We start from the raw sequence: 26830 nt of genomic DNA, 5'->3' as shown, positions 1-26830 counted from the left end.
GTCTCTGTCAAATAAATAAATAAAATCTTTAANTTTTCTTATTCCAGAATTGAAAACATTTACAATTACTTTTCCCTAGATATCTCCTAGCTTACTCAAAAGAACCAAAGAGATAACTCTTTCTCACTGAAATCCTCCGTTATGTAATTTAAATTTCATTGGCAACTCTGGTTTTAAAATATAAAAGAGGATTAAATTGTTTGTGGAAGAATTAGAGATGAATATTTAGATGTTGTAACTGAATCATTCTGATTTCCCCAGACCTTACTGCAAATGACTCACCATCAATCATCCTGTTAGTGTCACCACTGTTAAAATACCCAGACATCTATCTGCACTTAATGCTATGTTGGGAGCAGAACTAACAAATGAGGCACACACAATCCTAAGTGTCCAAAAGCTATAGTGCCGTGTATACTTTATAATTAAAATTAAACATGCCTTCACTGAATTATGCTTTAATGTGAAACTCTTTGGCTTTAATTAAGAGCCACACAGGGGGCGCCTGGCTGGCTCGGTGGGTAAAACATCGAACTGCTGATCTTGAGTTTGAGCTTTGTTGGGTATAGGGATTACTTTAAAAAAAAGGGGGTGCCTGCCTGGCTTAGTGGGAGGAGGATGCTACTCTTGATCTTGGGGTTGTGGGTTCAAGACCCATGATGGGAGTAGAGATTACTTAAATAGATAAAACTTTAAACATTTTTTTTAAGAAGATTAAAAAAAATAAAGAGCTGGGGCGCCTGGGTGGCTCAGTCGTTAAGTGTCTGCCTTCAGCTCAGGTCATGATCCCAGGGTCCTGGGATCGAGCCCTACATCCGGGCTCCTGCTCAGCGGGAAGCCTGGTTCTCCCTCTCCCACTCCCCCTGCTTGTGTTCCCTCTCTCGCTTTCTGTCAAATAAATAAATAAAATCTTTAAAAAAAAAAATAAAGAGCCATATAAGAAAATGCGTAGGTTTTTGCATTTTTTGAAACAAAAAGTATTGAGAGTCTGTTTTTTCTCAGCGTGTGTGTGTGTTTTTTGTTTTTGTTTTGTTTTTAGCTATAAAACCAGGAGTTTTATTGCAAGGATTAAGTGAAATAAATTGTATAAAGTACTTGACAAAATAAATATTAATTTTTCTTTGCTTCTTCCATTCTTTTGCTTATCTTCATTTTTATTTTTTCTGTTGTGTCTGCATTTTTAGTATAAATCCCGTAATATCCTTTCCAGAAGTAAGAAAGTAGTAGAGCGTGCTAAAAAACAGTAATAGAGTGGGATAGAGAAATAGAGATTAAATCAAGGATTATTTCATGAATGAGAACCAAATATGAATTTTAAAGCCATATAAGCATATCATCATAAGTACAGCTTATAATTCCCTATTCGTGTGATCCCTTCTATACAGTGAATTCTATGGAAGTAGTGGTACTAAACGAGAGTGGTTCTCTCCTCTATTGTTTTTCATCATCGGTAACATTGCCCAACACCAAGAATTAAAGAGGTATAGTTGGAACGAACATCAGGTTCTCTCTTTTCCCAAATATTTACTTTAATATATTTGTTTTAAAAAGCTTAAATTAAAAGGATTCCATCTGGCCTCCAATTATCAATTAATAATAACAACTTAGTAACCAAACCTTTTGATCTTGGGCAGAATAAATCAAGATAAAATTTGCCATTTAGCACTCATGCTACAAATATTTATTGAGCACCTATTCTGTGCAAAGCTCTTAAGGATACAGCAGCAGATAAAGAGACATAAATTTTATATTTTAAAGGAGAAGGACAATAAAAATAAATGGAGATAGGTTTACATACATATAACGTCAATTGGTCATAAGTGCTTTGGAGAAAAGTCCCAATGTGAAGAGGGATAGAGATTGTTACCTCTAGGGTTGGGAGAAGTGCAACTTTGGATAGCGCAGTCAAGAAAGATGATATTATGATATTTAGGTACAGCTTTGAAGGAGGGGGAAAAGTCAACCCAAGGGAGATCTAGTGAAAGGCAGGAGCCTGGGACAACTTGGGACAGATGCTGAGACAGGTAGAGCCTAGAACAGAAGCTGAGGGAATCAGGAATCTGGGACAGGAAGAGCCTGAAACAGCGGGGACCTTAGGAGCCTGGGACAGGTCCCTCCTGTGTGCAAAGTGAAGAGGCCAGTGAGACTAGAGGAGAGGGAACAAGAGGGTGACATGTTGCAAATGAGGTCAAACAGAGCAAAAAGGGGGGGGGTGGCATCACAGGCCACTGTGGGGACTTAATTTTGCTCTAAGAGATTAGAAACCCTTGGAGATATTGAAACAAAGGAGCATGATTCAACTTAAATGATTTGACTTGCTTGAAAAGAATTTCTGGGGCGGGTATGTTGAAGTTTAACATAGAAGAACAAGGGTAGAAGCAGGGAGATCAGTTAGGAGGCTGCTGCTCTAATCCAGGAGAAACTGGTATCTGCTTGCTCTGGAATAGTAGAGAATGTGGAGAAAAGTGACTGGATTCTGGGTGCACTGTGAGGGTAGACTTGTGAAACTCTTAACATCTTTAGGCACGTGAGCTTCCTGAGGACGTGCAGAGATAATACAGATAGATTTGGATACACACACACACACACACACACACAAAATGCATATATCCACACATACATATATACATAGATCTACAGATAGATATAAAAAATAAATAGAAAATATCCACCTATTGATTTATGTAAAATATCTGCTTAGGCAATAGGCAGTAAGGCCTTGTGATGCTGTAAATTAACTTACTGTATTTCTCTCTTCACAGGTGAAGTTTATATTCTATCAAGTAGTAAAAGTATGACCCAGACTCACAATGGAAAACTCTACAAAATTGTAGATCCCAAAAGGTGAGATCTCTCCCTATTCCTTTAAGTCAAATACTGCCTCTCCGAGTTGTTTTACTGTGTTCAAATTGGTGATGACGAATTGCAATGAGCAGTCAACACAGATGAACACTTGGGCCTTGCGCATGTGCCAGGGGCTGTCCTGGGAGGACCCTCAGCTCCAGTCTGTGAGGGCCAGACTTGACGCTGCTGGACGTTAAAGCCTTATTGTGTCCACATAGTCGTGTCACTCTTGTGCCATCAGAGAGCAGCTTCTGTTTGTGGAGTAAGCAAGTTTGGTTACACGGCGGAGGAGGACCCTAACTAGGGCTGTGGCTTAGCTTTCACGTTGGACGCGGTAAACTCTCCGGTTCTTTCTGGAGAAGTTGGACCATACTGGCAGGCATTACAGCTGTTCAGTATGGTTTTCTTCGTCAGGTAATCAAGATAAGCTATTTGGCAGTTCAACATCTGAGCCTCATTTCAAAACACTCTGGCAGCTCACAGCTCTCATGCAGGCTTCTGTGAGGGAACAAATGGAAACCGAAGAAAGGTTGTCATTTTCCCCAGCAAGAGGAAGACTTGACCGTTGAATCTCTTAAAAAACATATTTATCCCCCCTGCTCCTTTCCACCCACTCATCACAACGGCGTTATCTTGAATCGTAATTAGTCAGTTGTTAATTTCAGAGATAAAGTCAGAACTATCCTCAGCTGCTGAAGTTACATGCCATCAAAAAGATATTAATCATCAGCTTAGAAGTAACTGTGAACAGAACCTAGGGTGTCCTCAGATACCAGTACCGTCCAACACACAGTTGTCAGACTCTAGCGACACCATGCCATGAATTTCAAATTCTCTCTGTACTAACTTATCTTCATGAGCCATTTACATATTTAAATTCCCACATTTCAAGTCTCTTTTAGAAGAATAAATTCTAATAATCTACAAAGTTTGCTAAAAGCATGAATTTAATTACATTTTAAGCATACTATTTGTAAGTTATGTATGTTTTTTCTGAAAAATCACATTTTAACAAAACAGATTTTCATCCTTTTCCCATACCACAAAACACTGTCTTTCTTGAGAAAAGTGTAAGTTGACATCACTACTACAGAAGAAAAAGAGAAGTAATCGATTCTAAATGGTCTGTTGGCATATCACATATATTCATCTGTCACACCCTGGTTGTGTTCCTCCTCTATGTAACAATACACATTTTCTTCCACAGTGAGAGAAGCATCCATCCATGCATTGTGGGAGATCTTTTCCTTCTTGGGTGTAAAACCAATACCCTTTTAGTGAAAAGCAAAGTGAGAGATGAAAAAAATATCAGACACTTCGGTGATGGTTGAAGTTGGCAATATTAAGAACACAAATCAAACAACGTAGCAGCATTCTCATGATTCATAACGATGTCTAGGGATTTCATTCAGATCTAATGCCCTTTGTTTCCAAATAGTCGTTATCCCATCCTGTTTGTCAAAGTTGATATGCTTTTACAAGCTTCCTGGTAGTAGTATAATGAATTCTTCCTCCTTCTCACAAAATCTTTCTCTCTTCATCTGGATTGTTTAGTCTGCTGGTGGTGAGTTGAGGTGAATTTTACACCTTCCATCCATTATTAGTGTCTAATTACCAGGGTTTCCATAAGGGACCTTGGCTTTGTGATCTTGGGGCCTCCTCTAGTAGGGTGGTCTCAGAGTGACATACCTGAAAGGCCTGACTTCTCATTATGGTGCCTGTTTCTGGTGAGTCCTGTCACGTGTGGGGCCAGGGTTAAGATGTGTGTTTGGTTTTCAGAAGGTGGGGGGAGTAACAGAGTCCCAAACACACTGTCCTTGTACACAGGCATAGACATAAATTTCAAAATGAAGCTGACTGTAAGAAAACAAATGTTTTCATAAACATTTGTTGGGAGCCTCATGCTGTTTCAATTTGGATGCCAACGTTTATTATTATAGTATTTCTCCCTAGATGAGCTCAAGTTCTATATAAGCAGACACTTAGTGTATGTGAGTAGGATTATTTTAGAAACACAAGCTAATTACTAGCCTAACAGTGTTCAGAATGTCTGCTTCAGAGCCAAATTTTTTCTACAAAACTTTTGAGTGAGAATTTGAAGAAAGAACCTCATCAACTGAAAAAACATTTCTTGTTACAGACATTTCTTGTTATATCAAAAATCTAACTCAAATTAAAATCTTAGGTTAATTGTATTTTGTGGAGGAGACCCCAGACTTGTTAGAATAATGTTTTCAGGATCACTACTTTCAAACAGCACTTGACTCATGGTCCTTGAAGAGAATAACAACGAAATATAAAATTTTTATGTTTGGGGCGTCTGGGTGGCTTACTCAGTTAAGGATCAAACTTTTGGTCTCAGCTCAGGTCTTGATCTCAGGGTTGTGAGTTCAAGCCTTGTGCTGGGCTCCATGCTGGGCATGGAGCCTACTTTAAAAAAAATTATAAAAATATATAATGTAAACAAATATATAATGTAATAGAATACATAATGTAAAAAATATACAAGTCATCGAAGTTACATTTTTACTCACCGTAGGACTTACTTTTTTTTCTGCTTTTCCCTACACACATGCACACACACACTCCCTTATAAAAAAGACAAGAGAGTTTAAAAACCATCTGCAATATTCTGAAGTCATTTTGGCAAAAGTAGATGAGGTTACAGCATTACCACCTCAGGCCGTAAGGACATTCTGGTCTAAGGCTATATATTACCTAATCGTTTACATAAGTTCAAAATCATTTTCCAGTGGGCATCCATCTCAGAAAAAGATGGCAAGATAACCTGTTATAAAAATCAGATATCATGATTTATAATTTTAAAAAATGAAAATTCAATAAGACTACAACCTGGTTTTCCCTAAGTAGAACTCAGGAGTCATTTAAAGAAACAGTAGAGAAGGAGCGAATTTTCCTCCATGTTAGAACACTGAACACACTTCAGGAATGTCGTCAGAGATGAAAGAGTGGCATCTCATCAGAGAGTGGAGTGATGATCAAGTCCATACGGATCACCCAGCTTGCTGAGTCAGCTCCCCGGGTCCCAGAAAGTCTCTAGTATGGGGTCCTGCCGACCCTGGTCATGGGAGCTCCTATGGCCAGCAGTTCCAGAAAACAGATTTAATACACTGAGCATAAGAGAGGTGGGCAATAATTATAGTTGCATTTAGTCCTGCCACCTGAGACTCATCAAGACTAGGAACAAGTCCATCCTGGCAGGACCAGGACTCAACTGTCCGCATCTTCCTTAATGGGGGGGGGGGGGCCTGATCAAGTCACTTCACCCTACTCTGCCCCTTTGTCCACCAATGGAGTGCACATGGTCATTCTGTCCCTTCCTCATTTCTGCAGAGTGCTTTTGAAGATGATTAAATCCTACGATTAAAACATAGTAAATTCTTCAATATCGTAGGTATTCATTCTATGCACTCAAGAATTATTTTCAGGTGATCGCCCAACTTTTAAGGCTGTCTTTCCAACATTGGGGTAAAGATGTCTGTGGAGCTTTCACAAGAGCGCTTGATAACCTAGTTTCCAAATGTCCAAATCATTCCGTGGATGCTTGCTCTTAATTCAGTCTTTTCAGAATCAAACAAATGTGCTTGCAGAGTGGAAATTAAAGAATTCTAACAGTTACATACCTTCTAAGCTTTATTTTTGTAGAACACAATTTTTATCACACTGCTGCCAAAGATTCTCTAATTTTTGCATCAGATGAGACCAAATGACCGTTTTTTTTTATTTTGAAATGTTTCCGGGGTTATTTCTCCAGGAATTTATAAAACAAAATTCTTCTTTTTTTTTTTTTTAATTTTATTTATTCATTTGAGAAAGAGAGCACAAGCAGGAGGAGAGGCAGAGGGAGAGGGAGAAGCAGACTCCCCACTGAGCTGGGAGCCTGACCTGGGGCTCCATCCCAGGACCCTGGGATCATGGCCTGAGCTGAAAGCAGATGCTTAACCATCTGATCCACCCAGGCGCCCCTAAAACAAAATTATTTTTAATCATTTTGATTTAATTACTATGTACCCAGTCTTCCTATATTTTAACATATTGCTTATCTGTTACCCAACCAAGTCACACAGACCATTCCCTTAAGAGGTCTATAAATTAACAATGCAAATTCCAGGCTTGGGAGGTCATTTTACAGAAACATTGTATCCCCAAACTCCTATGTGACCAGTATCAAAAACTGCTCCCCAAGCCTCCTCCCCGCTTCTCCCCTCTATGGCCTTACTTACTGCCTTTTGTTTATTTTTTTCTTAATATCTTCATCCTATTCCTAATTAGACTAGATGCTGAAGAGGGCTTTTTTTTTTTTTTTTTCTCAAAAAGCTCACTTCATAAGAGGAAATCAGTTCTGTTTATCCTTCACATATGTCTCAGGGAGCCAGCAGGCTGCTCTGCCATCCTAAAGAAAGTCACACATAATAGAGAGGCTTTAGCCCAATAAGCCAGTCTAGTCCCAATTCATCAGTCAAAGTTTTATGCAAGTGGCCCCCCTAGGTTGAGAAATCCCCACAGTGCCTGTTGACCCAGCTGCCAAGTCCTCGTGCTGCAGGCCGTGTTTTCATGGCCACCCTGACAGTAATACAAACTGTTTAGCAGCTCCATTGACCTTTCAGCTATTAACAGGGACACAGGCTCCACCAGGGACTAGTTTTCAAACATGACAGAATTTCTTCACACTAGAGGTCATGAACAAGTATATACCCTATAAAAATCCATTCAGCATGGTGGATTTGAAGTCTAAAAGACAAGGAAGCATGCTCCACGTTTTGGCTATTATTATTTTTTTACCTAGCCAATAACCGAAAATGGAGAGTCTTATCTGCCAGCTTATATTTTATTCTTAATGCGCTATATTGTATGCTGTGATACACAGTACACTTGTGGCTAATGAATCCTTCCTAAGCTGCCCTGTAGCATTTGAAATTTTGAAGATATATTACCAAAGAAGGGGATAAGATCAAAGTAGAAACTTCTCATGAACGAACGAGCATGCATACATAATGCATGGTAATGACCTAAGTATAACTGGAATGTGAGTCCTATTTTGCCAGGATTTGCATATGTATATATAGGCACACACATTTAAACATATGCAGGTCAGGCTCGCCCTGCTGCGGAGAGCCACCACCCAGTTCAAAATAAATAGGAAATATTACATAACAATTTATGGAAAAAATTTATCGAAAGGAGCATATCATCTAAGATGCTCATATAAGGAGATATATATCTATATCTCCTATTTCCTAGAGATGTGACGTATGACCACAGCACTCAAAGGAATGTTCTGCTTTATGCTAATTATAGTCTCTCTCAAACTTTCAATTTTGATGTGGGAATATCAGTTCCTAGAGTAATTGTACAGATTGCAATGAAGATTTGGTTGAATTGCCACTTTCAGAGGGCATTCGTTAAAAAGATATAAAATGAAAAATACGAATAATGATGAATATATTCTTCAAAATGAGACTCATGTGTTAAGAGTCGAAAACTCTTAAAAGCATTTCGTTTTAATTGCCATGTTTCTCCCCGGCCTGGGACAATGGTGAAAGTCAGATATTACTAGATCTTCTGAATTTTTTGTGCTTTCATTGTAAGGCAGTGTATCACCAGATATTGTGGTACTTGAGATAAAGGCAGATTTAACCTTGCATAAAACAGCTACAGAAATTTGTAATAAGATGTTATCTAGAGGAAGGTGTACTTTTTATGATTTTTATTATTTTTAAGATTTTCTTATTAAGCAATCTCCATACCCAGCAAGGGGCTCGAATTTACAACCCTGAGATCAAGAGTCACGTGCTCTACCAACGGAGCCGGCCAGGTGCCTGAGGAAGGTGCATTTTTAAAAGGAAAAACGGCTTCTTAGCATCTTTTTCTTTTTTTTAACTAATTCATTGTAGTCAAGTTAAAAGCTTACGTGACTTGTTTTTGTCAACATTGACAAATGAAGCAAAAAGTATAACATCAGTATTTGGGCATTTGCCACCCTAATAGTCTTGAAAGAGAATTTAAACCAACATCCTTGTGTTCTTTTAAAGGACAGAAACTTGTGTCTAGTTTTTGCCTCCTATTTAAAGCATTTAGTGATATTTCAAATCTCTGCCCTCCTATAATATAAAATTAAAACTCTGGTACCTCTACAGCTTTAAGTGGGAAAAAGATTTACTATTATTATTGTTTGGTGATTTAAAAAAAATACTCTAGGTTTTTAAGTCTTTTGAATTATAATGTAATCAAGGTGTTTTTTTAAATGCCTATTTTCCCAATTAAAAAAATTTCTTATTTCGTGTCTAACATTTTTTTTTATCAATAATGGCTTATGAATTAAGTTTTTAAGTTCAAACTTGTTTTTGGACATAAAATTCTGAACAGAATATATTTCCTTCTTTATATTAGGAAGCAGTGGCACTGACTTTTTATTGTGCCCTAATTTTTCGGTTTTTATTTTTATCATATCAGAGTAAGTATAGTTTACTCCAAGATTAAATCAGGAGATTTAATCAGTCTACAAGTATCTTGTACCTGTCTCCTGTGTTCAAGATATAATGTATTATGTGCTGCAGAGGGAGGATATAAGTGAGAATTCAGTCTTATCCTCTAAGGAGCTTATTTTTACTTTAAATTGGGAGATCACACACATTATCAAAAATGTTAATATTATTTGAGAAAAATAACACTTCGGGAAAAAAATTATGCGAGAGCAGTATACCCTATAAATTGCTGAATTAATGGCCCAGAGAGCTATGGATACCGAGACAGGTAAAATTCACCATGATTGGCTCTCTGGCCCAGTTCGTACCACTCCACTGTGCTTTTCTTGAACGCTGATTAGCTCACATATAAAAGAGAATGAGGACTACATAACGTGGAAATTGTGTAGCTTTCCAAGCAAGTATGGCCAGAGTTACAAGAAAAAGAACAAACCCTCAGGTTATTGCAAAGCCAGAGGAGGCTTCTCAGCTGAGAGGTAAAATGAAAAACAAGTGTCTGTACTGGGTTCTCCTCCCCGATGAGGCTTTCCTTCCTCCTGGGCTCTCTGCAGGTGTCGCTTCCCCTGGGGAGTTCACGGCCCACCCCCACCGCCATTTTGTTCTTGGATGTTCCTGAACTGGGCTGAGGCAGCCTCCAGCTCCTGCCCACGGCCCAAACTCTCCCCCTAGGTACCAAGTTTTGCTGTTTTAGTGCTTTACTTAAAAATTGTGCCAATCTTCAGTGCTTTGCCCCAATCCTATTTTTCCCATAAGCCCTATTATTTTTAATATTCAATGTTGTAGCATACAAGATTTTTCAGGAACGTGTACATTGAATTAAAGTAGAAAGTCCTGTTTTTCTATATTCACCACTAATAATTAGGGTGGACCATATTCTGAATTTAGGACATTGAAAACATGATGCAACAGGCACTGAAGGCAATTTAATTAAAAAAATTTTTTTACTTTTTTTGAAAGCAGGTGACGTTATCATCTAATCTCATTAATTATTTCTCCTAGGTTTTCCCTTTAAGGAAATACATAACTTTCATTTCCTTGATTTTCCCATGGAAATATAGATACATTGAGTTAACTTGAAAAGTTGAATGAAGGAGATCCACACTCCTTTTTAGATACTTGTGTATTTTCATGGTGGTGTTTGGATAGTGAGATTAGCCAGGCCTGAAATATGGGTGCTTTGCTCCCTTTTTCCTAAAGTAAAAGGGCCAGTTGAGTGGAGAGAACACTGGACTAGGAGATAGTTCTAGACTATGTGTAACTGGCTGTGTAAAAGCCATTTAATGTCTTCGTACATGTGCTTCTCCTTTAAACTTGGGAATACAGGACTAGCCCTTCCTCATGAGGATAAGTTGAATATGAAATTTCTAAAAAGTATATGTGGCTTCATTATTTGCTTTTATTATGGTTGCATCTTTAGCCATAGAACAAAATTTAGCGTATTTGTAAAAGTTGATAATCTTATCAGCACTAGGCAGCCCAACCCGTGGCTACCATCACCAAATCATCACTGCCTCTGCCCCCTTTGATTTTAGTGCTCGTTCAATCCCAAATTAGAGCCAACAACACTACTTCTGAGTGAGCGTATGCTCAACATTTAAATTACAGACCTCAAAATGAAGACAACATTGGTCTCAGAAAAAACAGCTGAGGCCCAGGCCCATTTTTCCAGCACGTTGTAGAATAGAGAAATGAAGCAGTTCAAAGTGACGTCTGGAAATAAGACCAAACATTGGCTTTATCCGCCCTAAATTGGAATTCTAGAATATACAGCACAAATTGAAAATTTTAATATGATACATAATATATAGAAGTTAGGGGCTATTCTTGAATTTAAATTATGTTTCCCTTTACTCCAATATCAAGGTTGCTTGGGACATACATAAAAAGATATTTCTGGGGTGCCTGGGTGGCTCAGTCAGTTAAGCATCTGACTCTTGGTTTCAGCTCAGGTCATGATCTCATGGGTTTTGAGATTGAGCTCCTCATGGGGCTCTATGCTCAGCAGGGAGACTGCTTGAAAATTCTCTTCCTTTGCCCATCCCCTCACTTGCTTGCGTGCTCTCTCTCTCAAATAAATAAATAAAATAATTTTTTTAAAGGTATTTCTGCAGCCTACATGTGATGTAATGTCAAGGACAGTATTCCTTAAGAATACTTCAAATAGGGGGTTCCTGGCTGGCTCAGTCTGAAGAGTATGTGACTCTTGATCTTGAGTTTGTGAGTTCAAGCCCCATGTAGGGTGAAGAGATTACTTAAATAAGTAAATAATTAAAAAACAATACGTCAAATGGTACTTGAAAAATGACGTTAGGAAATGAGTATTGCCATTCTACTGCCATGAAGTCCCAATGAGACCAATATTGCATGGTTATGCAGAAATAGTTTCCATTTTCACTGTTCTTTCACCTGGAATATGATTGTATTATGAATGTATAAGATTCCTTCCAGCCAAATAGGAATTAGTATCATGTGTCGTTTTACTAGCTGCCACAAAAGGGCTCTGTGTGGTCTCAAAACATGCTGTAAATCAGTGGAATCCCAGCTTCTACTCCTTATGGGTAAACAGACGCTGAAAAGAGAAGTGTCAACGTGAACAAGAAGAATTTAGTGAACATCCAGACTAAAGAAAATTATCTAGACTTAAAAAAATGACTTTATCAACTGACCTTGAAGAAAGGCATTGAAGTGAGTGTGTGAGAGATGGCCACGCAGCTCTACTAAGCTAGGGCTATGCCTATGCCCCGAGCTAGACAGGTGGGCAGCAGTGAAATCTATCCCATCCGGCGTTTCCACTCCCTTACCCTTGTCTAGGTAAAAGTGCTGAGTATTGGTTTTAGAAACGAGGAGTGGTTACGGATCAGCGCTGCCTATCAAAACACTCACAGTGAGGAGACCCATTACACCAGGGGCTCCGTAGTGGCTTCCAAAGCCAGCCTTCCTGTGCAGAGGCGAAGACTTCATCCAAGCATACAACTTTAGAGCATTCTCTACCTGGAAGCCCCTGGCCACACCAGTTCGTGGCCACATTAATTGCTTCTGGCTGGGAAGTGGCCTTCACTTAGAGCAGAGCCTCCCAAACTTGAACATGCATTTGAATCAGCTGACAAACGGGCCAGAGTGTAGACTCAGTAAGGCTGGGGACGGGCCTGAGCTTCTATGTTTCTAACAAACTCGTATGTGATGCTGGTTCTTCTGGTCTGGTGCCATGCTATGGGTAGTAAGGATTTAGCCTTTCTCATGAGAATAGGAGCAAGCATTCATGAAAACTTGTTTTGCAAAGGTTGCAGTAACAACACTTTTCCAAGTGTCTCAACATGAATATGGATTAAAAAAAAAAAAGAGTTTTTTTTTTAAGATTTTTTTATTTATTCATTTGAGAGAGAGAAAGAGAGAGCACGAGCAGGGCAGAGGGGCAGAGGGAGAAGCAGGCTCCCCTGCTGAGCACGGGGCTCCATCCCAGGACCCTGGGATCATGACCTGAGCCAAAGGCAGACACTTAACTGACTGAGTCACCCAGGCGTACTGACAGTTCTTACCTCACCTTCCCCCCTTAAGCAGATGGTTGATAAAGAGAAGCTTTAGAATTATTACTTCTTCTGAAATCTCTAATGAGTCAGGATTTTATAAATGAGTATTACTTATGATTAATGTACCTTGTTTGACAATAACATGAATTTGAAATCTGGACCCCTAACAAAAATTTCAGGATGAGTCCCTTTACTTTTTGTAAAAAACACAATAGATTTCTAACATACTCAATCAGAAGGGCAGGCCTACTCAGACAGGATTATCCCTCTGCTTCCATCCAGGTACACGGAGGACTTCTCATTTATTGATTTGTTTATTCATTTATATAATTAAATATCATAAAATTAAAACCATCTATAATCTCACTACCTGGAGACAGTCACTGTTGGCGTTAGCTAGTCACAAAAGTCAGCACGTAGGATATGTTACAAATCACTTATGCTTCTCAACTTCTTTTATTTCAAGAAAGTATCTCAACCTTTATGCTACTACTCAAAACCAGACAGAGTGGGTTTCTAAGAAAACATCTTACATTTCCAGAAACAATGCTTTATGCAGTAAAGAATGTTGGACAATTTTTCGGCAGTAGTCCTTATTGTTCCATTGTCAAGTGTAAAGATTATAAAGTGTGTTTTTCTGATTTAAATTGAGTTTGAGGCCTACAGAGGTAACTGTCGACAAATGGTTTGATATATTCCTTGTTACAAACCTCAATATCCTCTTGGTTAAGTTTCCTACTTTGAAAGCTATCCTGGATTTCATTCAGTAGAGAAAGAATCCAAAAGTTAAGAAAATAATTGTTTAAACGAAGAACAAAACTATTTAAGCAATTCTTAGTACACCTACATTAAAACACCCAATTTTCCAGTCCAATAAAAATAAGAATGAAAAATGAGGTAACCTATCGCCATATATATATATATATGCAGACTCTAGATTTTTGTTTTGATGCCATGTGGTTGTGTATATGTAGTAATTACCTATGCATATGATGGTCTGTTTCAAGGTGACTATAAAAGTTCACATTTACTTGTTTTATTCCGTTTTCTGTTCTTCTCATTGCATGTAAAGAAACCCTGTTCTTTTCAATGGAAGGAAGAAATGTCATTAGAAGAGAGAGTGAGTGGAGGAGGATGGCTGGGATAACCAAAACTCTTTGTTAGACTTTACCAAATATACAACCAGAAAAATGAATTTTAATACATTGGCTTAATTCCCAGCTGGAGGAGAAAACAATCCTCTTTGGGTCATGCTTCCTTCTTAGTCTGTTGTTTATTTACTATGACTATGATTAATGTAAAAATGTTTCATTGAAAATGAATTTAACCATGCCGTAGAAGAATTCTGTAAGGAGTGAATTTAGGCAACAGAAATATAGCAAGTGTTCTTAGTTTTAAGCTCATGATATAAAAGTATAACAACTAGATTTTAATGATATGCCTTCCCTAAATAGTCTGTGTATTCCTAATATCTTTACTCAGTAGCACAGAAAAGAAAAAAACTCTCTCTTAAAATTCCATATTCTTATTTATTCATTCACTCAACAGACTTTTAAGTATCTTCCAAATGTTACACATTTTCCTAGGTCCTGGAGGGACACAAGAAAAGAGGGGGAGAAACATAGTCCAGAAAAAGCATTTGAGAAAGTTTCTACTGTATGCATTCAATCAACATTTATTGAATGCTTCTGTAGTGTTTTCCTAGCTCCTCTGAATATAAGTAGGTAAAGGAGATAAAATACTTCGGTGGTTTAAATGTCATCTTCTAAAACATCCTTCAATCCTAAACTAATTTCTTCCTTGTCTGTATTCTTGTGTTACTTCTTGTGTACCTATATCATAACAAAGGTTACACTGAGTTATACTTTTGTGTTCGAATGCCTGTCTGCCCCATGGTGTCTCCATGAGGATTGGAACCCTGTTCTGTTGATGTCTTACCCCATGAGAGCATAGTACTTGCCTGAGTGAGTGACTGACTGGTCTTAAGGAGGATTGATTATGTCACTTTTGCCTTCAGAAAGCTTCCATTTCAGTGGGGGTGGGAAAGGAGATAGGGGAATCCATTCATTGAGAGAAGCAAAGTTCTATAAGAGGTGGGTTATCCTTGGGGTGCCTGGCTGGCTCAGTCAGCAAAGCGTGGGCCTCTTGATCTCAGGTTCATGAGTTCAAGCCCCATGTTGAAAACAAACACCTACTTTAAAGAAAAAAAAAAAAAAGATGGGCTGTCCTCCATGTAAATTTTCAGTTAGGGAATCCCGAATAGAGTAACAGTTTAAAGAGAGGGAGAGGATTTATTTACCATGCTAAGTGAGGAATGTTAGTTGGCCACTTCATTAGAAAGAAAAAGGATTATTTTCCAGGTATTAAAAAAAAAACCTTAAGGGAATCACATTCATATATGATAGCCACATAGTTTTATATAAACCGAAGTGAAGAAGCCCAAGTATGAAATATTTCCATCCCCAGATAGTTAAGCACTTATTAAATCTTAGGCAAAAAACAACTTAGAATCCCCCCATCTGAGTTTCCACATATTTGAATGTTTGGTGAAAAATAGTAAAAGCATCTCACTGGATGATCAGCAGAGAACCAAGAACCAGATGCCCTCCCCTGAAGAATTGTCCTTCACTACTGGGTCCTTATTTGTCCCATCCTTGTTCCTTTTCCCAGTGCACACGAATCTGTGCCCCTACGCTTGGCCTCAGACCGGCCAGCAGCTTCTGGTGGTTGTTTAATGGGTAATTTACATTCTTCATCTAAATGGTGTCCTCTCTTTAAACTCATCTGCTCAGGCATAAACCGCATCGTCAAGTGGTGTGTGAGCTACGCGACTCATATGTTACATCATATATAGCATGATATATATCATATATCATATATAAATGTATATTTATATACATAAAATATATACACATATGTTTTAAAGATTTATTTATTTTCCAGTGGGAGAGAGCAAGCGTGTGGGGGTGCGCAGAGGGAGAGGGAATCTCCCGCAGATTCCCTGCTGAGTGCAGAGTCCTGATGCTGGGCTCGATGCAGGGCTCGATTCCATGACCCCGAGATCCCATGACCCTGAGCCGAAACCAAGAACTGGACGCTTAACCAACTGAACCATGCAGGCACCCCAACATGGAGTATATCTTTGACACACTCGCTTTAGAATCTCTTCTTGAATGAGTCAGAAAGAGAGGGAATGAGGGAGTAATCAGTAGACACTGGATAAGCAGAATTTCAGTTACCAGTAAAATACCTGTTCACTGAATGCCATGGCCTATGACTCAGAGGAACTTCATGGCTATTGAAAAAAGGCTCTTCCAGGCATCAAAAATGCCACCATTGTTTCACAAAGTAAGAATTTTATAGAGGAAGAACTAGAGCCAACTTGGGTTATTCAACAACAAAGCAGAAAGGCGAAGTTAATGCGCCCTCTTTCCTCGGCATGCTCATTTCATTTTTTCTCCAACTCAGACCCCCCCTGCTCTTACCCCCAGAAAGACTCCCTTGGGGAACACATGGAAATTATTCGTTAATGTTGTGTGAGTGAAAATATGTGCAGTCCATAGAATGCCTTGAGGACCTTTCACAGAAATCATCCGCTTCTAGATTTAAATAAGGGATGGAAGAGATTTAAGGGAGTTTTCTGAATTGTCACGTTAGTTGCAAAACACAGTACTTTCAACACGGGGTGGGACTTTCATTGGAGAGAGAAGCTGAAGAATCACTATATATTTTGAATACGGTTTTGAGTCATTGTAGAAACAGCCTGCAGTCAAGCCCCAAAGTATTATCACTTCATATCGCCAGAAGGACAGAACAAGATAACCTATCTCAAGAAAACTGGAGTCTACAGAGCCAAATTATTTGCTTATCTCCGAAGGCTTTATCATTTACTTCTTTTAGTGGCTTTGACCTATAATTATCACCTTCTTTGTTATGGTACTTAAGGAGTCCAACTGCCTCCGCCATCTTAATGGTGGCGATTTGAGCAGTGATGAGTGTTTGTTTACATTCCTGGACTGAAAAGCACCTTCTCACCACACTGGGCACAGGCAGCAGGACTGAGAGAGGAGCCGGGCTGCACGTTGTTTCTCCGAGATTAGGTAATGAGTGGTTGTGACCCTGCTTCCAGCCTCACCCAGCTTGAAAGACAACCTCTTATTTCAAAAACAGTAAGAACCATAAAAATCTTCTGAAGGCATCTCTAAATAATGACGGTGGTAGAGCAATTAAAGTCTCTGTACTTAGATACGATGCTTGTCGCTGTTTGCTAATAGCCTTTTTCTTCATAGCATTATAAAATAAAAAAATCTGAAGATGTATATAGATAGATAGATAATTCTTTGCATAAAGGGTTGAAATTTTGAGTCAATAGTATACACCCTAACGTAACATAATAAAAATTTAAAAAAAAAATAGTACACACACACACACACACAGATATCCCTACAAGAAAAATCAGTCTGAGACAGGTATTTCAAGAGAAATGTAAAATGAAACAAAAATTGATTTCCAAGCTTCTTTAGGCTGCAAGTGCTCATTTAGATGAGAATTCAGCTTTGTGATATTTCCAAATATGCCAATAATAAGCAAAAACTGTCTCCGATACTATTCCTAAAGATTTTTGTAGATCTGGGGAAAATGTTTTAAAATATCGATATATCTTTGTTTTAAGAATTTTAATTGCTAGAAGTGTTTAGCTATGAATGCAACAATATAATTACAGTTTTAATCAATGAATTTTGATTGTGATAAAGTTTCTTATAATGTTTAATATGTTCTCTGGTTCAAAACTGGTTAGTTAGATTTTGCCTCACTGGTGTGGATTTTCTGTTCTCAGAGAGTTGTCAATCTTTCTCAGCCACTTAAAAGAAAGGTCTACTTAGAAAGCAAAAGAAATGCTTTGCAAGCTTCAAAATCACTGGGGTTCATCCTAATACTGATTTTCAACCAACATACACTTGGGACCATTGTCTTTTGATGCAGACCTCTAATGCCTGAGGAATGCAGAGCCACGGTACAACCAGCGCAGACATTGACTTCGGAGTGTTCCCGGCTCTGTCGGAACGGCTACTGTACCCCCACGGGCAAGTGCTGCTGCACCCCAGGATGGGAAGGGGACTTCTGCAGAATTGGTGAGTATTTCTGTTGTCCCCAGGAAACACTGGGCATGGGACAGTCCTTGGGAACTCAAGAACTTAACATTAGGTATTTCTTCTAGAATGATCTACGGTTCAAAATTTAGCCATTTATCATATTAATGCTCAGTCTGTTTCTGAACTTGTAAATGAAATCGTCCCCATGTTCTTCTTGCAAGCAATGCACTTCTATAAGTTAATCACAAACATAAAAGACTTTTAAATAATTGAGTCCTTTCAAAAAGTACAGAATGAACACAGCACAACTCGATCATCTGTACAGGCTCTCAGTCCGAGTTTGAGATTTCACACCAGCCAATGACCTAGTGTTTGCAAAGCCCCTCTCCAAGTGCCAGCATTTTCCAGACACCCCATAAATGCCCTCCCTAACTTTACTGCTTGCTTTCTTGCTACAGTGCACTAAAAACAGGGTTTTTCAGTGGGTGTTATTAAATAAAAGGGGAAAACGCAATTATCTAGAGGCACATTATGAGATTTTTTAATTCTTTTTGCCACTCCCTCATGACCCATCAACTAGGTGTGCAGCTGCTCAGAGACAGCAAAAGTGATTTATTCCAGGGTTACTCTATCCTTTAACCAGGGATTTCCTCAATTACATGCAACGATGCTTAAATTCTACTTGATGTGAAGAAAATTAGATAAATTCAGATACCTAGTTTAAGATGTATGTGTTGAAAATGCATTTTCAGGAGAAATTTTCTTTTATCTATATGAGATGATGGGTGTTAGCTAAATCTGTCGTGGGAATCATTTCACAATATATGGAAACCAAACCGTCATGCTGTATACCTGAAACTTATACAGCGATGCATGCCATTTATTTCTCGGTGAAACTGGAAAAGATTTCCATAAGGATAAATGCATTTTTAATGCATTTTCAACAACTAGCACATGCATATTCTTACAAAAGAACTTGATCTCTGCTATCTCAGATATTAAAGTATCTATTGCCAATGAAAATGTGTTCCAAATTAATATTTAATATTATCTTTAATGCCTAAATGTTATCTTTTCTTTATTCTAAACATGTATTTGTTCCAAAAATTATAACCATAACTTGTCTGTATATTGTCTAACAAAATGTAGCCAACATTTAAAGTCACATACACAGTACACATTTTAAGCTTAAATTGCTTCAGCTTAAATCAACCCTACCTGGTTGGTTAATACTGGGGTTACATATCTAGGAAAGAGCTATCATAATTAAAGCTCTACCAAAATTAAGTAATTAAATCAGTTAAAACAAATACTTACCTTTTAGTGACCCATTCTGTCTTTTTCCATAGTTGACAAAAAAATGAGAATCAGTGTTCGAATGCACAAATATTCTAATTCTTGATAATATATCTTTCTTCTGCTCCCTTTAATGCCTGACAATACCTATTCTCTCTGCTTCTTTTATATAGTGTCCATTCTGTTGTACTTCTTGCTTTGTATTTTGCCTAACCTCTTAAGTCACCTCAGGTTATCAGATAACAAAAATGTACTGAGTGCTTTCTGGTAATAGTATGTTTAAACTGAGGGTAAACAAATTATTTTGAATATAGGTGGCATTACACATACCATTATAGATATTAATAATAATAATAAGTGATGTAAATGAAAATAGACATTCTTTGAGATAACATGAAGTTTTATTTCAATGAAGTACTTTAATCTTCCTAATAGTTTATTTTATTTTTTAAAATATTTTATTTATTTATTTGAGAGGGTATGTTGAGAGATCCCAATGTGGAACTAGATCCTGGCACTCCAGGATGGTGACCTGAGCCAAAGGCAATCTCTTAACCAGCTGAGCCACCCAGGTGCCCCTCTAGTAGTCAAATAGTTTGAATATATAAGATAAACCAGAACCATTTTATAGAAGTCATCTATTCATAATGTTTTTGACCCAAGCAAGAACTGTATTCGTATACTAACATAGTTCATTCCCACAAATTTCTTAAAAATTGTGTTATTATTCTCTAGTTTTTTCTTTTCCATTTGTCAGCCACAGACCCCTGGGTTTTGATTAATGCCTTTGAAAAGGTGAAAATATCCCTGTTCCCCAAAAGTATGAAGAAACGTGTTTAAAGAATTTGATTCTGTCTACAGCGGCTGCACATCTCATATTTATCCCATCAGTAAAACCCAATTAACTTACTTATACAACCAATTTTATCTCTGCATATCATTTTAGCAGATTGTTTTTTAGATTATTTATTTATTTATTTTTTAGAAAGAGAGCGAGTTTGCCAGTGGGGGTCAGGGGCAGAGGGAGAGGAGAGTCCCCAGTAGACCCAGCGTGGAGCCATGACCCTGAGATCATGCCCTGAGCCAAAACCTAAAGTCAGGCACTTAACTGAGTCAGTCAGGTGCCCCGGCAGTAAATCTTTACATTTCCCACCTGTAGTGTAGTGGTAAAAACCCTTATATGAAGAGATCCTGTGTGTAGTGTAACCCTGGAAAAGATTGCTAAGAATATCCTTCCCTGGCCTACCGCACTGCCCCAAGAAACCACTACCAAGTGTAGTCAGAGACGATGCAATACAATGCACTCCCCGGGAGCAAAGGGAAAGAGGACTCCAAGGGAGTCACCTGGGAGATAGCCCATCGAACAGACTCCAGAACGGACCGTTCCTTCCGACTGCACTGCACATGCTGAAGCCGCTGGGTCTCCCTCTCAGGCCAGGCGCTTCCCCATTTTATGGTCCTACCCTGGAGGAAAGGGAACATAGAGTCACTTGGAAGGCCCTCTGTTGGAAATGCCCTAGTGAAACGGAGGTTTTAAAGAGCCGAAATCCTCCTCTGAAATAGAGGCAGTTCTGCAAGGGATTGAAATTGATTCCCATGATCTCTGCTTACCTGGAAATGTCTCCCATTCTCTACTGAGTTCTAGCCCCCGCATAACTGTGGCCCCGGAAACCTTTCCTCCTTGTATTTATTATCTTTTGGATCATTCTGTGACTGGCGACCTTCCCCTCCCCCTCCCTTCCCTTACTCATCCAGTATTTGTTGGCCTCATACTCGGTACTGTTTCTGACATACAGAACGAGAGTGCGATTTTAATGCTTTTTCCCCCCTCCCAGCAAAATGTGAGCCAGCGTGTCGTCACGGAGGTGTCTGCGTGAGACCGGACAAGTGCCTCTGTAAGAAAGGCTATCTCGGTCCTCAGTGTGAACAAGTGGACAGAAGCATCCGCCGCGTGACCAGGGCAGGTATTCTTGATCAGATCATTGACATGACATCTTATTTGCTGGATCTAACAAGTTACATTGTATAGTTGCTGGGACTGTTTGAATATTCCTTTCCAACGGGCATTTATTTTTTATCCTGTCATTAAAAAGAAAGACTGTTATCCTGCTACACACTTCCTGTGATTTCATTTTCTTTTATTAATTTAAAAATAATTTTCCAGAAATGTGCAGATCCTGTGTGTGTATGTTGGCACGTTTGTTCACATATGCACATACACACACACACACTCACAACCCCTGTACGTGTGGTTGCATAACAGATGGGTTTAAAAAATACATATTTCCTTGTGTGGGGTAATTTACACAGAAATTCCATTGTAAATTGATAACGGAATTTTATGTCACCAGAAGAGATTATTTGACTTCCTGGGAATTTTCTGTCTGTAATAACTAAAGTCAACTTTAACAGAGTTTTGAAACATTACTGTGCAATCTGATGGATCTAATAAAAAAAGGCAATATTTTTATATTAAAGGATTATAATGGGAGAGGATGTTTCAGAACTCCCCGATGAATTTCTAAATGGGCGACTTGATATAAAATTGTAATCTTCTTTTGTATCAATGTATCCAATTACAGAATGTTACCCACTTACTTTTTTATTGGCAGAGAAATCTGGTTACTCTAGTTTAATCTCAAGATTGTTTTCAAGTGTTTTATAATTAAATCGTAACAGCATATTCTAAAATCAATCTTCCTAAAAGGTCTGCTTTTATTATGTATTGTATCTAACAGTAGGCACTGGGTTTGTGTTACCTATTTATATTTTTTATTTTATTTTTATAATATAGACATCACCTAGATGAAACACCTTTGCCCTGTCCTGTAAAATACTAAAGTTACATTTTTCACCAACTTAATTGGAAAGAAGGGGAGTGAGAAAGCAAACAGTCTTTAATGTGCTGTGGATCTAATCTAGCAATGTATCCTTGTGCCAACATGTAATCATTAACGACGGATGAAAAAGCAAGAAAACAGCCAATCCTTATAAAATTCCAGCATTAAACATATGTAAAGTGCTTTTCACCATAGCAAGACTGTCAGTGTATATGTGATTAGAATGTTGCAGATTTCACACTGAACGAACCTCACTGGAGAAGAGCTCACTCGTTTTTAACAAATCTTGGCTATGTAAGCTGTCACTTGTACAAATTTTTTAAATAATAATTCTTGCCAAATACGAGTTTTAATGTATATGTTCCTTTAGAACTCAATGAAAATCCTCTTTGGTTAATGTATGAATAAATTTCTGTAAATGTTCTGTTCAGGTTTTTAAAGAAATGCCATGTTCTAATTTAAAGCAGCAAAAAGTCTGATAGACATTTTTCTTAATGGTTTTTGAGGCCAGCTGTCCATATTTGGATCATAACAAAATTATCAGGCCTCTGCACTACTGAGAAAACATCTATCATGATGCGCACACCCGCTCTAGGTTGTCCTGTAAACATTTGTTCTTCCAGAATCTAAATTGTAGACTAGTGTAGATATGCAGCATGGGCTCACTTTTCAAACCTGCTCCTTACCTATAGGAATATGAAACTCAATTAAAAAGAATAAATCGTGTAACTAGCATTTCTCTATTGTCTTAAGGCAAGAGATTTGCAATTAAAGCACAGTGAGCATTTATGTAGAAAGGTTGTTTAAGTACACTGCTCTTGTCTTCCATATATGATTACTTAAGTTTCAAGTGACCTCATGCCAAATGGAAATGGGTTGAGAAACCTTGGTTCAGTGCTTAGTGAACAATGTGCATGCATAATTTTGCACAATTTAGATTCAATTGACAGTCTATTCAAAGAAGTCTCAGGATTAAATGAGCATGGAGACCAAATTGCCCTCTTACCCCAGAAAAGGGGTGGTCCCTTCTAGTCACACTAACACTTCATTGGCCCAAGAGTGTGACAAATCTTGCCATGAACCTGCAGTAGCCTGCATCTGGAGGTTAATAGCAGTCTTTTGTCTTCGTTGCTTTCTCTTCATAGCCCTTTTACTGAATTCCATCACAGAAAGTTTTACAATTAAAAAAAAAAAAATGTCCTGACAACCATTTTTGTAAATGGACCTTACCATCTAATCGTCCCTTATTCAATGTGGGTGACATTAACAAAATGTGAACTTCTGGTGAGGGAGCCAGCTGTCTGAATCTGTCAAATTGTGCAGTTTTATTACACATTCTCCTGTTCATAGTCTCACTGAAAACAATAAGGACACTGCTATACATTCAGCAAAATCTGAAAAATCCGAGGTTTCTTCTTACACACTTAATCTTACCATCTCTTCCAAAAGGATCTCTCCAAAAGAAAAGGTGTTATATTGCCATCAGTCCTCCTATTTAAAAATATCTATATTAAATTGACCAGGCCCAGACTTTTTACACAGTCCTTTCCCAAGTGAAAGAGTTTCAAATGTCTTAGAAAAACATATGTACCCCAGGTGTCACTGCCTTTTCTGTTGTGAGTCATTAGAATAAAAGACCAAAACCTTCTAAAAGAGAAGATAGCAAGATCCATGGATATTAAATCCGAGCAAAGAAAGTCAAGCTGCTGGAATCATTTCTTTCTCTTCTTGGGAGAGATGTAAGGAGCAGTGGCTAATTGATTGCTACAGACTTTGAACTCCGTGATCATTTCAGAAACAATCTTTTGACCTTTTTTTTTTTTTTCCAATCAGATTTTTAAACTATGAGACTGGAGAATTATCATAAATGCTCCGGGATAGGCACGTAGGAACTGGTTTCAAGTATGAGCTAGGGAGAAGTGATTGCTCTATCATGCGAATGGCAACATCCACTTGGTTCTTACAGCACACAATCAGAAGGGAGAAAAATGTCCTTGGCATGGATGTAGATTTGTGAGATAAAGATAAAATAAAGAGATAGAAAATGTTATGATTATCCCTTTGTCCATTCTGGAGCTTAAGCTTTGGGTGTTAATTTAATGTGAAGTGCTGTTAGGGTAGTTACAAAGGGTTCGAGAAAAACTCTCTCCCACTGCTTTTGCCAAACTCTTGTCATAGTTAATAGAACCTGTTTTTCTTGCCGGTTAGTTAAGGTAACGAGAAGAAAACGAAATTGGCCCATCATTAAATTGAAAATAAGGGAAGAGTTACAACAGAAACAAAAACAAAAACAACTTGTGTGATGATAAAAAGTTCCATCCATACCTTTTCTTCTTGGAATTTTGTTTCAGTGTGGCTATTGCAAAATACTTTATCACAAAGAATCCTCAGAAGTCTTCTCAGGTTAATGGACTGTATCATAAAGAACAGAGAAACCTACATATATCAAATATACACACAACCTAAATAGAAAACCATTCCCTTTTTCATTTATATGCTTCGGAGCAGGCACCTCTTCTCTATTGATTTCTTTGAAAATGATTACATACCGATGTATTAACAACTTCAAGATGTTTCTTTTGATATTGCTTTTAGCTCTGAATCATAAACTGTATAACAACCCTGTCAGGTGTAAGACATGAGGTTAGATGCTGCATCTGGGGTATTTCAAAGTACACATTAACTTAAACTTAATTATTAGTCTAACATTCTTAACTCTGAAACAGAAAAGAGAAGCCAAACCCAAATTTTTAAGTGGAAAAATAAAGTACACCATAGGCAGATGTAGTTTGCTGTTCAATAAATTAAAGTTCTGACATCTCTATAGAATATTACCTATAGTATTTATCTCTATGCCTACCTCTGTCTCTATCTCTCTCTCTTCTCCCACCCACCCTTCTTCCGTTTAACCTCTTCCTTCTCTTCCATTTCTATTGGTTTTGACTAAACAGATATGTCCTTAATACACCCATAACGAAGATGTCCTGTGGCAGCTTGCTATTGATTTTGCTCGGTATGACCTTTTCTTTATTTTCCTAAAAAATACCCTCTCCCCATGTCACATTTGCTCAGACGCTGTATCATGAAGAACAGTAGACAAATATGAATGTATCAGATTGACCTATTACAGTTACTGAAAGAAATAACCAGAAAGCATAAATGGCTCCCAGATTCGTCTTGTGTTCCATCATTCATACAGGAAAACACAAAGAGTACCCCAGGCAAGAGCTTGAGTGAACAGCAGGAAAAGTTAGTAGATACTTCCTATTCAGGCATGACATACTCTACAAAGTCTTTGTTGCAGAGGAGTGTTCCAAATCTCTTCTTTGCCCACCTCTGGGATGAGAATTGAACTTGCACAGAAATCAGACCAAAGTTCCATGCCCAGAAAATGTACATATTTCTGTATCACCCATAGGTAGTTAGTGGGCCCATTATTGTGAATGCTGGCAATACTTTCAGAGAGTTCCTCTTTAGAATATCCTGAAGAAATATATTTACTATCTTATATTCTTTCTCTTCATCACACTAACCCAAATTAGTCTTGCCCCTAGTAATTAACGATGTCAAAGAAGGTGGAAACCTAAGAACAGAAGCATTTCAATATTAAAAATAGTAAAAATATGGGGCGCTTGGGTGGCACAGCGGTTAAGCGTCTGCCTTCGGCTCAGGGCGGGATCCCGGCGTTATGGGATCGAGCCCTACATCAGGCTCTTCTGCTATGAGCCTGCTTCTTCCTCTCCCACTCCCCCTGCTTGTGTTCCCTCTCTCACTGGCTGTCTCTATCTCTGTCGAATAAATAAATAAAATCTTTTAAAAAAAATAGTAAAAACATGACCATAAGACCTGCCAAACACTAATCCCAGCCAACTTCAACACTTCTTTCTCTTAAATATCTTCTCATAAGTTTTGGAAATTGCTTTAAAATAGCTGTTTAGGTGAGTAAGCTGTATGCAAGAGAGCATGAGGGTTGTTGTTCCATATTCTTCTCAGTCATAGCGGTAGTTTCCCTTGCTGCTATGAAGAGATGTATTCCTTTATCAGATCAGCACTTTTCTTAAAATCTCCAATTGCATATGAGCCCAAGAGACACCTATTACTTACCTTGCTTTCTTTCGTAAAGGTCATGGCGGGTTGAAAAAATAAAAAATAAATAATGGATTGCTCCTATCAACATAGAGCCTTAGGCCTAAAACTTGTTATTGCTTTTTTTTTTTCTTGTCAGACTACATGTTNAAAACTAAATGTTACTAAAAAAAAAAAAAAAAAAAAAGGTATCAATTCAACATGAATTCTAAAGTTACATCTCATTGTATATCACAAAGTCAGACATCAAGTTTCAGTCCGGGATATTTTTTTGCATGTGTCAATTATGTATTACTTAAAATCAAAATACATGTATAGATATACGTGCAAATTAGCAAATGTTTGGGGAGTTCTCTCAATTGACTGTAGTATTTTAAGTTAAAAAAGCACATTTTAGCACATAGGATAGTAAAAAAAGAACATTAACAGTGATGGGAAAATCATAATGGATAAATTTAAAAGAAGCTTTCTCTTCAAAGTTAGAAGCTAAATCCTATACATTTCCTTTTGCACTAAAAACAACTAGCCAATAGTTTCAATTCACACGAATAATGTGTTGTCAGGCTTGGTGTAGTCTCTGCCCAAAATGTATGTTGGATATTTCTTTACCTCATTCTTAAAATCTGAGACATACCTTT

The 26830-nt window shown here is 38.0% G+C and overlaps 1 protein-coding gene across 3 annotated transcripts in view; it reads left to right on the top strand.

Moving 5' to 3' along the window:
* The window catches only part of HHIP (hedgehog interacting protein), a 92497-nt gene extending 66162 nt beyond the window's left edge, over positions 1 to 26335 (top strand). The window contains exons 11-14 of one of the 3 annotated variants that reach the window (XM_034661566.1): positions 2763 to 2844; positions 17861 to 18009; positions 21102 to 21226; positions 22061 to 26335. In XM_034661566.1, coding sequence (XP_034517457.1) covers positions 2763 to 2844; positions 17861 to 18009; positions 21102 to 21226; positions 22061 to 22075 — 371 coding nt within the window. In that variant the 3' untranslated portion in view covers positions 22076 to 26335. The other 2 variants (XM_019796415.2, XM_002916233.4) reach the window with 2 other exon arrangements.
* Positions 26336 to 26830: the final 495 nt, after the last annotated feature.

The sequence above is a fragment of the Ailuropoda melanoleuca genome, chromosome 5, assembly GCF_002007445.2.
Source record: "Ailuropoda melanoleuca isolate Jingjing chromosome 5, ASM200744v2, whole genome shotgun sequence".
Lineage (NCBI taxonomy): Eukaryota > Metazoa > Chordata > Mammalia > Carnivora > Ursidae > Ailuropoda > Ailuropoda melanoleuca.
This window is presented reverse-complemented; position numbering and strand designations above follow the sequence as displayed.